Source organism: Aedes aegypti, chromosome 3 (genome assembly GCF_002204515.2).
Source record: "Aedes aegypti strain LVP_AGWG chromosome 3, AaegL5.0 Primary Assembly, whole genome shotgun sequence".
Classification (NCBI taxonomy): Eukaryota; Metazoa; Arthropoda; class Insecta; order Diptera; family Culicidae; genus Aedes; species Aedes aegypti.
In genome coordinates, this window is record NC_035109.1 from 9,810,344 (window position 1) to 9,826,829 (window position 16,486).

At 39.6% G+C, this 16,486-nt stretch overlaps 1 protein-coding gene across 2 annotated transcripts in view; it reads left to right on the forward strand.

Moving 5' to 3' along the window:
• Window positions 1-1,249: 1,249 nt before the first annotated feature.
• The window catches only part of LOC5570227 (jmjC domain-containing histone demethylation protein 1), a 91,775-nt gene continuing 76,538 nt past the window's right edge, over window positions 1,250-16,486 (forward strand). The window contains exons 1-3 of one of the 2 annotated variants that reach the window (XM_021852704.1): window positions 1,250-1,428; window positions 3,859-4,042; window positions 4,170-4,514. In XM_021852704.1, coding sequence (XP_021708396.1) covers window positions 4,467-4,514 — 48 coding nt within the window. In that variant the 5' untranslated portion in view covers window positions 1,250-1,428; window positions 3,859-4,042; window positions 4,170-4,466. The remainder of the gene's footprint in view (window positions 1,429-3,858; window positions 4,043-4,169; window positions 4,515-16,486) is intronic. The other variant, XM_001658956.2, reaches the window with a different exon arrangement.

Genomic DNA, 16,486 nt, shown 5'->3' on the forward strand with positions numbered 1-16,486 from the left:
GACTACTATGTTCTACAGCAAAAAAGCAGTGTTGGTCTGAAAGTAATTGAATGATCATCTCAGCATGATTTAGACTTTGTTATCAATAATAACAAATTTTCCTTACGTCCCATCAAAATGTGGTCTTCGGCAAAGTTGTAGCTGGGAAGTTTTCACATAAGATGAGTTTGTTCACTTTTCCATAGATTATTATGACGAGCAATTAAAGGACTGAACACAAAAGGTTTGCGTTTTCCATAGTAATTTCCATATAAACTTCAAATAGTGTGTGCACAACCAAATTTCTTTAGAATCATTTCAAATTTTGGGAGGATCATTTTTATCATAATTGCCATTGTTTAAGCATAGGGGAGCAAAAACTTCAAAATTTGCATCAGTCTAATGAGCACCCCTTGAAAACTGCATAAATTCTTAAAATTTTAACTGAAATAACATGCAACCCCAAAGCTGATGCGGAAATGAAGCAATAGGCATGTTATAAGTCAGTGTTCAATACTCAAAGAAAAATAAATAAACGATGTTCGAAAAAACTGCCCATATTGCCCCGAATGACTCTTGAACATAACTGAATTTTTAGATTATATGAGATTATTTTGCAATCAAAAATGGGGTGCTCATATCACCCCATCAGTAAAAAAAATCGACTCGAAAAATGACAAATTTTGAAAAATTAATCATTCATCCGTGAACTTTATAAGACAAAGGAAAACATGCGGATCTAGTGTATTTATCTAAAAATTGTTGGAAATCATGCAAACATTCGAAAGATTCATAATATTTTCATCACTTTTATCGAATTTTTCTTAAGGTGGCCAAACTGCCCCACTTTCCCCTAAGGTATTGGAAAAAGCGTTAAAAGCGGAGGTAGGGAGGTTGTCTAGAAATCCCGAAAAATGATGGAACATCCGTACACGTTCGGGGCAACTGGAAAAGTATCGTCCAACACCGAAGAAAATGAAGCTTTCAGCTTATTCAAATTAACTTTAGACCGAAGTTCATGAGAGAAATGAAATATCACTAAATAAATTAGAATTTCGACATCGAACTAGAATTTGACTTCAAAATTCACTTCAAACCCACTGTGCAGTACCGTTACACCAAGGGGCTTTAAATTCATTGATGAAACGCTGCACAGGAAACGTCTGGCAGCACTGTCACTAGCTGTCGATGCGGTTGCGGTTCTCTCTCGCAGACAAAAAGTACCGGTTCGGCGTCTGGTTTGGTTGGTGAGACACCTACACACACTCTCATATCATTCCGCGACGAGCGCTCGAACCGACTGGTCGAAGTTTAGTGCGCGTTCCTTCGTTTTGGCTGTTTGCGTCCATCATCGCGTCGAAAATCGGCGGAAAGCCTGGTCGGAAAAGAGGAAAAGAAACGGCGAAAAATAATACCGCGCGTTGTTCGGTTTTCGGTTCGGTCTTCTGGGTACGTAAATTTTGAGCTGGCTGGCTGCTTCGATACCATGCCATGCAAGGAAGGTGTGAGAGAAGAACCGAAAAATGTGTTCGGATGTGTGGATGTGCAGTAGGGTGCGGCTTATTTTTCGAAAGTGTTGTCAAAACCAAAAGTTCGTGTGCTCTTCTGAACTTAAAATTTAAGTGATTTTATCACAATAAATGATAGGAACTCCTTAAAATTTGAGCCAAAAATATTATGATTTAGAGGTGGTGTAAGCAACTTGAATATGAATACTCAAGTTAACACTTCTCAGTCGTCGCGCTGTTGTATTTTGTACAACACTGTTGGAACAACCTCGCTTTTCGTTCACAACAGCAGCGTGGTGGCTCTGACGGTGGCAAACCACGCGACGATTGGAAGGTTAAATACATACAGTATTGCGCAAAACATTAGCAATTGTTTCGATTTTTCATACAAAATGATCAACTTTGGAAGCTTAGATCGTATATATGGAACGATTTGAACCCTAGTTCGTAGCAATGTTTGAAAAATTCTGATCATAGTAGTTTGTACTGAGCAATTGTGACAATTATCCAAACCATCTTTCGAATAGCATCATTATTCAAAACAATGAGCGATTCCGAATCTGACTGATATTGAGTCGGCAGCGGAAAAGGCTTTGGCTGGTCTCCTACCGGGGAAATCTAAGGCAACCATTTCAATGGGTATCAAAAACAAGAGCGGCTATATTATGAGAAATTACACTACAGCGTTGATGTTCCAAAATGTGCGCCCAGTACCTCGCTCGTCGTCTGTTCCGAGTTCACTGCTGATAACCGCGGTAGAAGTCATAGAATTTTCAGCTGAAGATTCCAGAGCCAGTAGGAAGAACAACTTATTGAACTCTCCTGAAGTCTTAATTTTGTCCTAATAATGAAAATTATCTAAATCTTAAGAGCACCTTTTCCGTTTTTTCAAGAATAATAAATAACATGTGTTTTATTACGTTACTGAAAACCGTTGCGTAAGGAACCATAACGCAACTTAAATGCGTTGCGTAATGAGTCATTAGCAAATGCTTTTCAGTTAAGTAATGATCTCATACGACAATGCGGGAAAGTAGGCCATTCCTTGACGGGTTGGCGTTATGAATAACTCTGATGACTATTCGTGATCAAACGTCAACATCCCACCGCAAAATCGCTAGTGTTTGGAGGTGATTTTAACCTCCAAATTGCGAAATCATCACCTCCAAGTTAGTTCTAATTCCCACCGTTACATGAATTATGGTGGCGCGTCGATCGTCGCAAGTTTCTCGTTAAACATTCCGTTCTACGGTTGAACAGAAAGCTACAGCAGTTGTCACATTACTGATTTTCACAAAGTATCCCGGTCAACCAGTCAGTGATTTTCGATAGCGATCGATACCGATTCGTTTTGAATCGTTGGCGATCGCCATCGTTGGACAAAGATCTATAAAGAAATCGGAAAACTGGTTGGTCGGGATCATCGATCGACTGCGATGATACCTTGGAAACCACGCTAATGACTGTTGTTTTCTATACTGTTTTCCAAAGCTTTGGATTCTACAAGCATACTTTGATTGGTTGGTTTCGTTCAATGATACAATGATTTTCAAGCCTGCGGTAGAACTTTGACAGTTGCGGTAGAACTCGGCGGCTACCGCAGAACGGAAAATTTTTAATCGAACCGTAATACGATGAGAAATAAAAAAAAATTACAGCACTCCAGACATAACTTAAATCACAACATATATTTTGAATGGTTTTTCCAATCACGAGTTCAAACGTAATTAAGGTTTCACTAAAGTAAAGTTTTTGACTAAAAATGGTAAATGGTTTACCTGAAAATAGGGAAGTCCTACACGAACACTGTTTTCAGAACACCTGTTCATCTTATCCATACTTACAACTTTTCTGAAGATACCATAAAGCAATCACTTAAACTTTTTAAGTTATGTACATCAAGAAAAAATTGTCAATCTTCACTTTAGTCAAGCCATTATTGCTTTTGAACTGGTGAATGGAAAAGTCGTTCAAAAATATATGTATATGTTGAACTGAATATTATATTATGAAAGTTATGTGAAACTAAGTGACTAATAATCGTGCCAAGATGTAATAGACGATTTTGAAAATAATATCAATGACAGGCTCATAACAAATGGCGATATTGACATTCTCGAGTACGTTTTAGGCGAAATTTTATAAGATTTTTTGAGTACGAAATAGCTAAGGAAATTGTAGGAAATGTGTGTGGTATTTATGGGGGTTTCTAAACTAGGTTTTTGAAATGACCTATGATTAAGTTTGAGTATATTTTCTCCAATAAATTGGGATTCAAATTTGCACATGAAAATTTCATTGGTTATTTTCTCATTTATCTTCAAGTCTCTTGCACCAACTCTAAATATCTTTCCCTGTTATTTGAATTCAGAATAAGACTCACCCTAATGTGAAGAGATCGCGTTTGTGACTTGCGAGAAGAGTTTACTGGTAGTGGTAGGTGTGGGGGCGGAAAGACGAGAGGAGGGACGGTCGAATCGCAGCAGCCTGGCAAAAGCGACGACGACGACTACAGAGGCAGTCAGTGAGAGAACGTCAGCCCAAGTGTAAAGTCGGTGAGTTTTTGCCCGCTGCCACTAGAGTGGAAAGAAGCTAATCGAAAGCAAAAAAAAGTCCGTGAAAAGGACTGGAAAATTATTGATACAGGCACACGGTGGAAGTTTTCAAAGTTCTCGATTCCAGTGCGGTTTTCTGTGGTGGAGATTCGGAAGTGCCCTCTGCTGGGTGGCGGAGCCTCTCGGTGCACAGAATATTGTGCGTAATGTGTCGTGTGCTAAATCGCAGTAAATTTCTCGAGTGAAAAAGTGTGGAAGAAAAAAAATCAGTGGTTGAAAATTTTGCGTTCGATCGGCGGCGGTCGCTGCTTTTGCTGCCGCGGAGTGGTTCCAGAATCTGGAGTGTGTTACCGGTGCCCAGGTGGGGCCGCGAAGATCGAAAATAGATCACCCGGAGGAGGAATATCGAACGACGACGACGACGATGTCTGATAAAGTGTCGATATCGCCATCCAAAAGTCGGAGGCAATTAGTAAGTGATGGTTGTTCTTCTTTTTCACATTTACCAACCCCTCCCCGCTTCACCACAGCCGCCCCTCGCCAACTCATTCCGTTTCCCCTTCGTTTCGTTCTCCACGATTGCACGTTTTGAAGAGGGAACAGAGAAAAGACCGATTTTATTGTAGGGGTGTCCAAAAAGTTGGAATCATTATTGTTCTCTGTTAAATTATTATTTTTTTGCTTATGAAATTGTTGTTAAGTATTTTCCAGTAAAGTATAAGAAGAGCATGGATAATACATTACCAACTGCTCCGATTTTACATACAAAATGGTCAATTCTGGCAGACTGGATCTTAGTTATTTTTGAATCGAGTTTAATGAAATTTCGAAAGCACTTCAGATATAGCTTAAATTTTAAATATATTTAAAAATATGTTTTTCTACTATTTCGAAAATCTTAACGATTTGACTTGAGTGAAATTCCTGAAGAAAAATTATAAACGATTCTCACGGCTGGTAACGAGTCTCTTTTTAGAACTTTATTTTTGTGAGTAAAAAGTCTATGATGTAGTGTATTTGAAAAGGGTCTAACTGCAAAACTGAGAAACCAAATTTAAACTCAATCTCTTTTGAACAAAGCGTAGACTGCCTTCGATGCTTATGCTCAGAGTTGTTAAATGTAATGAATGTCACATGACTTTGACAATCAAATATTGCTAATACAGTGAGGACCCGATTTTGTCAGCCCCTCGATGAATTTTAGGCTGATAAAATGGGGAACCTGACAAAATCGGGTCATTTTATTATGTTCCTGTTTTTCAAATTTTGACGTGTTAATGATTGCTTGTGAACCGCGTCAACAACTTGCATGGACTTTTAAGAGTTCATTCAAAAATTACGTAACGCAAAATTTGTCAATTTTAGACCCCCTCCCACCTCCACGTAACATATAGCAAATTTAAAATTTTTGTATGAACCGTAACTCTATGTAAGACCCCCTGTTGCGTTACGTAATATTTTAACGGTCCCTAAGGAGTCGATGACCATTGGCGTAGCCAGGTTTTTTTTATCAGGGGGGGGGCTTGAGAAGTTCGGTTCTTAACATTTCATTCACGATTTTCACGACAAAACGATCATTATACATTACACTCTTTTTGCATGAAACATAAAACTATACAAGATACCCACCGTATTTTTTCATAGTAAGCTAAGTAAAGTCCTAAACGCGTCTTTTTTCAGTGTTGAATGACGGGTCTATTTAAACTCTTGCAGATTTACCTATTGGAAAAATTCCAAAGATTCGATTCGTTGTGGTCCCTTTGATCGGCAATTTTGCTTTGTCCAGTAAGACAAATGGAATCAACCTAAGTTCCTAGTTATACATGATCGAACTTGTCACAGAACAAAGAAATTGAAGAGACGTATCGAAGGAGCAGTTGATTTTATGACCACCTTGGATACTGGGAGTTGTTTATCCTCTATCAACTAGTGAAAATTTAATCATTAATAAACCAACCTTGCTACTGAGCACACGTCTTTCTCTAAAGGTTATGGGCCCAGTAGCGTCTGGCCGTTGAAGATCAATTCAATTCAAGTTTGTGAAGATTGTTACGGATTTACGGAGAAGACGGAAGGATGTCGAGTGCAGCCAAAGTAGGAATTGTTCAGTTTGCTGGCGAAGGATACGACGTATGGAAGTTCCGGGTAGAAACGCAGTTGTCGGCCCATGGCGTAAAGGAAATGATCACGAAGGATGAACCCACGGAACAACAGCAGCGGGAAGCTTTTCGGGAAAAGGACGAAAAAGCGAAGGCGCTTCTGGTGGCATACATCGCTGATTCTCACTTGGAGTACGTGCGCGACAAGAACACTGCAAAGGAAATGTGGAACTCCCTGGCAAGTACGTTCGCGAAGAAGGGTTTTGCGGCGCAAACCTATATTCGAAGATCTCTGGCAACGCTGAAGATGGAAGAAGGAACACCGTTAATGGACCATTTCCGCCGATTTGATGAATTAGTTCGACAGTTGAAGGGAGCTGGAGCTACTATTTCGGGATTGGATGCCGTGAGCCAGCTGTTCATTTCGTTACCATCGTCGTATGATGTAGTAACAACGGCTATGGAAAACCTGGAAGATGATCAGTTAAAGATGGACACGGTGAAGGCGCGTTTTTTAGCCGAAGAGCAGAAGCGATCGGGAAGAGACTGCGGTTTCAAGGTCAATGGTGTTTCGGATGGATCAAGTTCAGCGTTAGCAGCGAAGCCTTTGAGAAGCAAGGAGAGGAACTCGGAGAAAAGTAAGTTTCAAGGAAAATGCTTTATTTGCGGAGAAGTGGGACCCAAAAAGTTCGCATGTCCGAAGATCAAGAATCGGCGCGACAAGGCTCAAGTGGCGACCATCCCGGTGGATAGAGAAATTGCATTAGTACTATCTCAGGAAGAAAGAAAGGATCTGAACGAGGAATTGAAAATCGAATGGATCCTGGATTCGGGAGCAAGTCGTCATATGGCGTATAACGAAGAGCTGTTCCAAGATTTCAAGGAGTTCGATAATCCGCTGGTGATTGAAAGTGCGAAGAAAGGTGAGAAGCTAATCGCTACGAAAGAAGGCACAGTGAAAGGAAAGGTGGCTGGTAATGGACTGACGCTGTCCTTCGGAAACGTGCTATGTGTGAAGAATTTGAAATTCAATTTGCTGTCGTTATCGCGTTTGCTGAAATCCGGTGTGAAGGTCGAATTCAAGCCAGATCGAGCAGTTCTATCGAAAGATGGTGAAATTATAGCCGTGGCGATGTTACGTGGAAGCCTATTCTATTTGAAGATGAACTGTCTGGCGCCTGGCTCGGCAATGCTTGCGAAAGGAACCGAAGGTGAGCTGCAGTTATGGCACAAACGATTTGGACACTTAAGCTACAAGAACATTCGACGCCTGAAGCAGTACGAGATGGTTGATGGACTAGGTGAAGTCAGCAATGAGGGAGGATTTTGTGAACCCTGCGCGGAAAGCAAAATGATCCGGATGCCGTTCAACAAGACTCGACCGAGAACAACAAGACCTTTGGAGCGTGTTCATACAGATGTCTGTGGCCAGATTACACCGAAGACGGCAGATGGGTATCAGTATTTCGTGTCATTTATCGACGACTATACCCATTTTGCTGTGGTTTATCTGATGAAGCGTAAGGATCAAGTTTTCGAGTACTTCAAGGTATATGAAGCCATGGCGACGGCGAAGTTTGGATTGAAGATTGCCAACTTAAGATGTGACCTTGGAAGAGAATATTTTTCGAACGAGCAGAATGCGTATTATACGAAGCAAGGAATCCAAGTGGAATCAACGGTTGGCTACACCCCTCAACACAACGGAGTGGCAGAAAGGTTCAATAGAACAATTGCGGAAAAAATGAGAGCAATGCTTGCAGAATCCGGAGCACCGAAGACGATGTGGGGAGAAGCAGTATTGAACGCGGTGTATGTAACAAATCGAAGTCCTACTGATGCACTGAAAAGCAATACCACTCCCGCTGAATGTTGGCATGGTGAGAAACCGGATGTTGGAAAGCTGAGAGTATTTGGAAGTCTGTCATTTGCATGGATTCCGAAACAAAAAAGAAGCAAATTGGATGCAACTGGTCTGCGAAGTGTGATGCTCGGTTATGCACCGACTGGTTATCGCCTGTGGAATCTAAAAACCAGAAAAATGTTTGTGGCCAGAGATGTGAAATTCGATGAGACAAGTTTTCCGTTCAAGACACCGGAGAAAGAAATGCCTTCAAATTTGGTTATTCCGGAAGTTATCCCTGCTCCTGAACCGGTCGAGGTAGAAGATGTGCTACAAACTGTTGAAGCTGAGAACGATGCTACGAATGACGATAGTCCAGTGGTTTCAAGCGCTGATGAAGATGAATTTGAGGACACTGCTGATAACATCAGTGAAGAAAATGCATCAGCGCTCCCACCACAATTGAATAATGGGAACATCTGTGAGGAGATTGTTCCGAGGTCTAGTGGTCGGGAGCGCAGGACCCCAGGTTGGTTTACTGACTTTATTGCTCCATATAGGGCGCTTTCTGCTGCTGATGAATCCCAACAGGTACCCACGTGCTACGCTGAGGTCGACGGGCATCCGAACGAGTTAGAATGGAGGAAGGCAATCGATGACGAGCTGAGGTCCTTGGAGAAAAATCAAACCTGGACGATGGTGAAGTGTCCTGATGCGGTGAAACCTGTACCAAGTAAATGGGTGTTCACATTGAAGACTGATGCTGATGGGAATCCTGTGCGCTACAAAGCCCGTTTGGTTGCCAAGGGGTACCTGCAGCGGAAGCACATCGATTATGAAGCGACATTTGCACCAGTGGCCAAACTTTCGACTATAAGGACAATTTTGGCTGTCGTGACAAATCGGGACCTGAAGGTTCACCAAATGGACGTTAAAACGGCGTTTTTAAATGGCATTCTACAAGAGACGGTGCACATGCGAGTTCCAGAGGGGGTATGCAGTCAGCCTAATGAAGTATGCTTGTTGAAGAAATCCCTGTACGGCCTCAAGCAATCGCCTCGCTGTTGGAACGGTAGGTTTAATGAAGTTCTGGTGAACATGGGATTTGTTCGTTCCCGCCATGACTACTGTGTATACGTTCGTGGACAAGGAAGGCAGATCGTCTACATCGTGATTTACGTGGATGATTTACTAGTGGTTGCTGGAGATATCCGGACGATAAACGAAATCAAGATGAGACTGAAACAAGAATTCGAGATGACAGATATGAACGAACTCCATCATTTTCTGGGCATCAAGATAGAACGAGATGAAGATGGTGCTATGCATTTTTCCCAAGAAGCACTGATTCGGAAGATACTGATGCGGTTTGGAATGGACAATTGTAAACCTGTCAATACACCTGCTGAAACGAAGCTGCAACTTTGCCTATCGACTGAAGGTTGTAGCCATCCATATCGAGAACTAATTGGCAGCCTAATGTTCCTGATGCTGGGATCAAGACCAGACCTGTGCTTCATTGTGGGTTATTTAGCACGATTCCAAGATGCTGCAGGAGAAGAACACTGGAGGCACGCTAAGCGAGTGCTACGTTACCTTCAGGCTACCAAGGACATGAAGCTGACTTTCAAGAGGAACCTGCATGAACCACCAATCAAAGTATTTGTAGATGCTGATTATGCAAGTGATGAGCTGGATCGCAAATGTGTGTCTGGATTCCTTATTAAGGTATTTGGCTGTACAACCGTTTGGTCATCGAAGAAGCAGCGTACAGTAGCTATGTCGTCAACAGAAGCTGAATATATTGCGATGAGTTCTTCAATTAGTGAAACCATTTGGCTCAGTGGACTTTTGGCGGACCTGAGAGAATCAAAACTGTATCCTGTACCAATTCATGAGGATAATCAAGGTGCTATTGCTATGGCAGAGAAGGAAGAAACAAAACGCGTCAAGCATATTGATGTCAAGTTTCACTTCATCCGAGAAGCTGTTGCAGAACGAAAAGTAAAGCTCGTGTATGTACCAACCCAGAGGCAGGAGGCGGACATTCTTACAAAGCCGTTACCTGCTCCAGCACTAATTACATTGCGGTCAAAGATTGGATTAGAGACCATCAACTGAGAGGGGGTGAAGAGACGTATCGAAGGAGCAGTTGATTTTATGACCACCTTGGATACTGGGAGTTGTTTATCCTCTATCAACTAGTGAAAATTTAATCATTAATAAACCAACCTTGCTACTGAGCACACGTCTTTCTCTAAAGAAATTCCCAAAGAGGTTCATATAAAAATTCCTCTTGATTTAGAAACTCCTTCGAAATAGCATAAATAATTGCCTCGAAGCTCTTCTTGGAATTCATTTTAGTATAATTCAAAGAATGTTTCATACGGAGTTTTCACATATTTTTTTCCTAAACATTGTTTTAAAACTCAATGTTTGGAATGTATGTAAAAATATTTCTCACTGTTTGAAAACCAAGAAATTTTCTTCAGTTTTCATGGATTTTTTTTGCTGGGTTTTCAGCGCAGAAGTATTCATAGTACATAACATGAAGTTGTGAATAAATCTCATAAATTATGCCTATACCTAAGGGATGATTTAATGCTTCAAAATGTTTTTGGTGAAATTCCTAGTCAAGTTCCTGAAAATCTCGTGAGATGATTCCTGTGGAAATCTTTCAATAAGCATAGAAATTAAAAAAAAGGAAAAAGAGAAAAAAAAAAAGAAAAAGAAGGGTAATTGGATGAATTTCCAAAAAAAAATTAATTAAAACAGTTTTTAGAAGAATATCGGAATTATAGAAAAATAGATTTTTGATGAGCCCTAGGTCTAACTTCATCAAGAATATCCTAAGAAAGCTTCAACTAAACTTTTTTTTTTTTTAAGGAACCTTTTAAACACTTCATTGTAGGCACAATCTCAATAAAACTTTAAGGAGCAAATTTTGAAGTTTATCTCAAACTGAAGATAAAAATGGAATGAATTCAACAAGGACTAAAAGAAGATAATTATTGAAGTAATTACTTGAAAAATAAAAATATTCTATTAGAATTTTGAGTGAAGTTTGTGGTCGAGTTCATGTTCAAGCATAAAGAAATTTTAATTTAGAAGAAAATCCCTTTCGGTGTACCCAGTATGTTTCTGGAACAATTTATAAAATTATTGCTTGGAAATTTTTGAAAAAAAGTTTCAACAAATTTTTGAAATAGTATTGAGTTCTCTCAATACTCTCGGAGGAATTCATGAATGAACCTACATACATGTTTTTTTGTCATAAACTCGACTGTATGAATACCGTTTTTTTTTATTTTAAGCATGATTTAACTAGCGAATTGCCAAGTTGCTTAGTAACGAAACACAGTTTTATGATACTTGAGATCGCTGTACATATCTCGTTTAATATTTGGCATATTTGGCAATTGAGTTTTTATGGAAGAATTTTTAGAATCATCTCCAGAAAACACCTTTAAATTTTGTTGAGGAATCTTTGGAGAAATTCGAGGTACAGCCAGGAACGATTTATAGAATAATTTTAGGAATAATTGGAGAAACACGTTGAAGAAATATCTGGAGGATTATGAATGATATCTCGAGTGGAATTTCTGGAGGAAATACGAGGAGTTTTATCCGATTACTTTAATGATAATATTCTGCTAACTATAAATTTTGTAGAACCTTTTTGAGTTTCCCAACAGATTTGAATAATTTATGGCAAGATGTTTTTCAAAAGGCTGATTGTTTGGTATACTCCATAAGTTTTCCAATCTATCATCATGTAACAATTATATAAATATGAGTGCTGGAGACAATCTTTTAAGAATACAAACACATGATTAATTCCCGTAATATTGTTTTTAGCATCGTCCAAAGGGGAGGAGGCATTCCCATTGCCCGCTCTGGCTACGCCCATGCGTGCATGACATTAAACATCATCATCAATTTTAATGAAAATGTGTTATACAGTGACCCCACGCAGTTGAATCACCCACAATTTATGAATCAGCTGATTTCAAAAGACAAAATTATTATCCAACTTGTCACAAAACATCACATAATTATTTTTACACATAGTTTCTTATCACTAAAAATAATTCTGAGATGTGTTGTGACAAGTTTGATAATAATTTTGTCTTTTGAAGTCAGCTGATTCATAAATTGTGGGTGAGTCAACTGCGTGGGGTGACTGTACCACGAAAACAATTTTTTGACAAATTTAAAACAGGCTGACAAAATCGGGGGTAGACAATATCGGGGGCAGACAAAATCGGGGGCTGACAAAATCGGGTCAGTACTGTATCATCCTTCCTTGTGGAAAAAGTCATCAATTTTTTGTCCCCCAATGACCTTTTCCGAATTCTTAGTTCATGCTATATTTCTAAGGCTGGTAGCAAGTCATTTTATAGTGACTATTACTTTTTTCAACCAGGTCACCATTCCAACAAAAAATCAATAAAGTCGCTTTGTTCAGAAATATGGTCACTAAAGTCATTATTTTCGTGATCTAATAATCAAATTTAAGGCTGACTTTATAGAAACTTCTCCGGAAGATATGCCGGAGACAGTTAGGAATGTAACTGAAAAAATCAAAAAAGTTTGTCAGAAACTCCTTTAGGACTTCAATAGCGAGTACATACTTATTTTGCTTGAAATCATCTCACAAATTACATTATAAATTCCAACAACAAAGTAATACATTTTTCTACTGTCTCTAAAATAAATTTTGTCTTTTTCTATTAGCCTGGTGCAAAATTTTTTAGGTCCCAGGGAAACGTTTAGGGATTCTTGTGCGACTATTGCACGCGTTATACCGGAATTTATAGCGGAGTTTCCTCAAGGAAAAGTTCTCGAGTGATTTCTCCAGAGATTTCTTCTGGAGCACCTGCAAAGATTTCTCAAGGGCTCATTCCAGAAATTCTCCTAGAGAGTTTTGTTTACAAATTCGCCATGGCATTCGATCAAAAGTTTTTCCATTGATTTCAACAAAATTTGTTGAAGAACAACCTTAAGGGCCCATTCCCAAATTTCATAACGCTGACGGGGGTGGGTGGGTGTCCTTTTGATGTTACAGATCATACAAAATCTTCTTCTTCTTCTTCTTGGCATTTACGTCCTCACTGGGACAGAGCCTGCTTGTCAGCGTAGTGTCCTTTTGAGCATTTCCACAGTTATTAATTGAGAGCTTTCTATGTCAAAGTTGCCATTTTCGCATTCGTATATCGTGTGGCAAATACGATTATACTTTATGCCCAGGGAAGTCAAGGAAATTTCCATTACGAATAGATCCTGGACCGACCGGGAATCGAACCCAGACACCTTCAGCATGGCTTTGCTTTGGAGCCGCGGACTATAACCACTCGGCTAAGGTCCCAAAAAATCTGTAAATATTCATACAAAAAGCGTTACAAGGGGGTGGGTGGGTGTCAAAAAGTGTCATTTTTGGCATTATGAAATTTGTGAATGAACCCTAAGCACTCCAAAGCTACTACCTTCAGTAATATCCACAGGGATAACTCTGAACATTTTCTCAAGAACTATCTTAGGATTTTTTCCAGAGGTTTTTCTCACAAACTCATCCAACAATTTTCCAATGTTGCTTCAGGAAATATTACAAAGATTCCAGATTAGATTCCTACAAGAGTTTTTCCTCATAAATCTCACAAGGGTTTTTTTCTGGAAGCCCTGCATCGATTTGTTCTGTTGTTTTTTAGGCATTTTGATATGATTTCTCCCAGAAATTGCTCCAAAAATTCCACCATATTTGTAAATCACTTAAAAACTTCTAAAGTAAGTTAGTTAATTTATCTTCATTTGAGTAACTTATCGCTTTTGGCGAGTTCGCCACTTAGAACATTTAAAGGAATTCATCAAAAGATTTTAAAAAGGAATTTATCATCAAGTGCTTTCAGAAGTTATCCAGGAATTTTATTTATTATTTCTTCAATAATTATCTTAGGAATTTATCTAGAAAATCCTTGCAAAAATCTTCAAAAGTCCAACAGTTCTTTTAGAGATCTTCGCAGGAATTCAATTTCTACAGAAGTTTTACCAGAGATTACATTAGGATTTCCCTAAGCTAAATACCCTTTTTCCTAAAATATTGCTCTAATAACTTTCTCAAAAACTGGAGACTTTCCGAAAAGAATTTCCAATCAAAATGTGGTCTTCGGTTAAGTTGTAGCTGAAAGGATTTCACATAAGAAGATTGTGTTCACTTTTCCATAAAACATTATGATGAAGAGATAGAGGGCTGAACACACAATAATGGTGGTTTTCCATAGTAATCTCCATATAAAATTCAAATGGCCTGTGCACAGTCAAATTTCTTCCGATTCATTTAAAATTTTGGGAGGATGCTATATACTATAAAATAAGCCGTTTAAGCATAGGGGAGCCAAAATTCCAAAATTTGCATCTCAAAATTCAAACCGTTTTAAGCTCACAGTAATTTATGAATTTAATCAAAAATAACTTATAGGTAAGTTAAATCAATTCCTCCAAATTCCGGGAAAAGACGGGGTTGGTGGTCTGATGGCTACCGCTTCTGCTTAATACGCAGAAGGTCATGGGTTCAATCCCAGGCCCGTCTCTTTCCTCGTACTTTGTAGTTATATATATCTCACTTGCTTCTATCTTCCATTCTAAATATATCACACTTATATAGTATCGTTCATAGCAAACGCTAGAACCAGAGACGGAAAAGAAACCGTTTCCCTAACGCTTCCATTTTTTCCACGCGCATGCTTTCCTTACGCCTGATTCATAGGCAGTCTGCTAACCACAAAAGCAAACCTCTCTGCCATACCTTTTCCCCAATCCCATACACTCCCGCATGATCTGGCGTAGATGCAGTGGTATATACGGTCTACGTGGGAGCCAGTATAATGCATCATCAATTCCTCCCCCTTCCCCACATTGGTCTGCATTCTGACGTGGCAGGCACCATTGTCGACTAAAAATAGAAGATCACCAGCACTTATACACTGAGGATGCCTGTTAGTCCCAAGCAGTCATTCGGTTGGTTCCTTGAGTAAGTGCAGCTGATTTGGCGATACTGGAGTAGCATCCACGGGCGGCCAATCAAGCTCAAGCTCAATTCCTCCAAATTCCGGGAAAATATGGGAATTGTGGAACTGATTTTGAATGAATACCATGCTGTGGTAAACTCCCATAAACGTCGGAGTAGCACTCGGTCGATTTTTCAACCTATTTTGTTGATTGTAACTTCATTTGAAACCATACAACATCGATTGTGTTGTCAACTAACGCAAGGCTTACCACGCCGGCAGCAAAATTGCTGACAACTAGCGTTTTAAAATTATGTTTGATAAACTCAAAACCGTTCTAGAGCAGAACTAGAATTGATTGCATCAGTACGTGTACTGATAGGATAGGTGATAGGTCATCGGGGAATCGGAAAGTCGGAAGTCTTTCTCTACGGGAATCATTGGATTGATATCGGCATCAAATCAACCAAAAACAAGACGCCTGCGAACCAGAAGTCATCCTCCACTGGAATAGGGTGATGTGCTAGTATCCATCGTATTAAGCATTGATCAGTGAGAACTGCAATTTTCCCAGTATTGCAGTTAATGATGCTGATACAAACCGATGCCAAACAATTCTTTCTCAAAACGGCTGATAAATCTTGATCTCTTTTTGGAAATAATGCAAAGAAAATGCATCATACCGTATTCTCAATCCGTCGTATCGTTTTCATCTCCGTCGCAATCAGTTTCCAGATTCGTCTCACAACTTACGGCTCACTGTGTGTATTGAGTGGTTAAAACACAACATATCAACGCTATAATAAAATGTTTTACTAGAATATATAGATCTACGGGCATCTCCCTCCATTCCCTCAGCATGATGGAATATACTAATTTCCTTTAAAATTAATTGTTCCTCATCAAAATTCAGCCCGAACATATGAACACAATTCCTTTTGACCGTACAATTATGGCATTTGCTCACAGTACAGCGAAAACAACACAATCAAAGGAATCGTATTTTTACGTCGAGCGTCACGCACACATTGATGCACACAAGCTTTTTTTTCTCAGTGCGACGGATTGAACTTTGTTTACATTCTCAATTATACGCGGCGGTTGAGGAAATTTCGTAAAATTTGGTGATTTATTGAAGTTTTACGGCGTGTGATTGGAATGAAATCCTTCAGTGAAGAAGTAGGAAGGTTTTCCATAGTGAAAATAAGTGCCCGGCGAATTAAGTCACCCACGGGGGCGGTAAGAAACTTGTGTTGGAAAGTGGTGTGGCTCAATTGATCGCTAAGCATTTCTCTCAAATCGTGTTCGTCCATGCGATTTCGGTGAAAAAGTACAAAGTGGATAATTGAACTGAAGTTATTTACCAAAATACAGTAGTTTTGGTAGCAGGGGCTCAGATAGCCGTAGCGGTAAACGCGCAGCTATTCAGCAAGACCAAGCTGAGGGTCGTGGGTTCGAATCCCGCTGGTCGAGGATCTTTTCGTAAAGGAAATTTTCT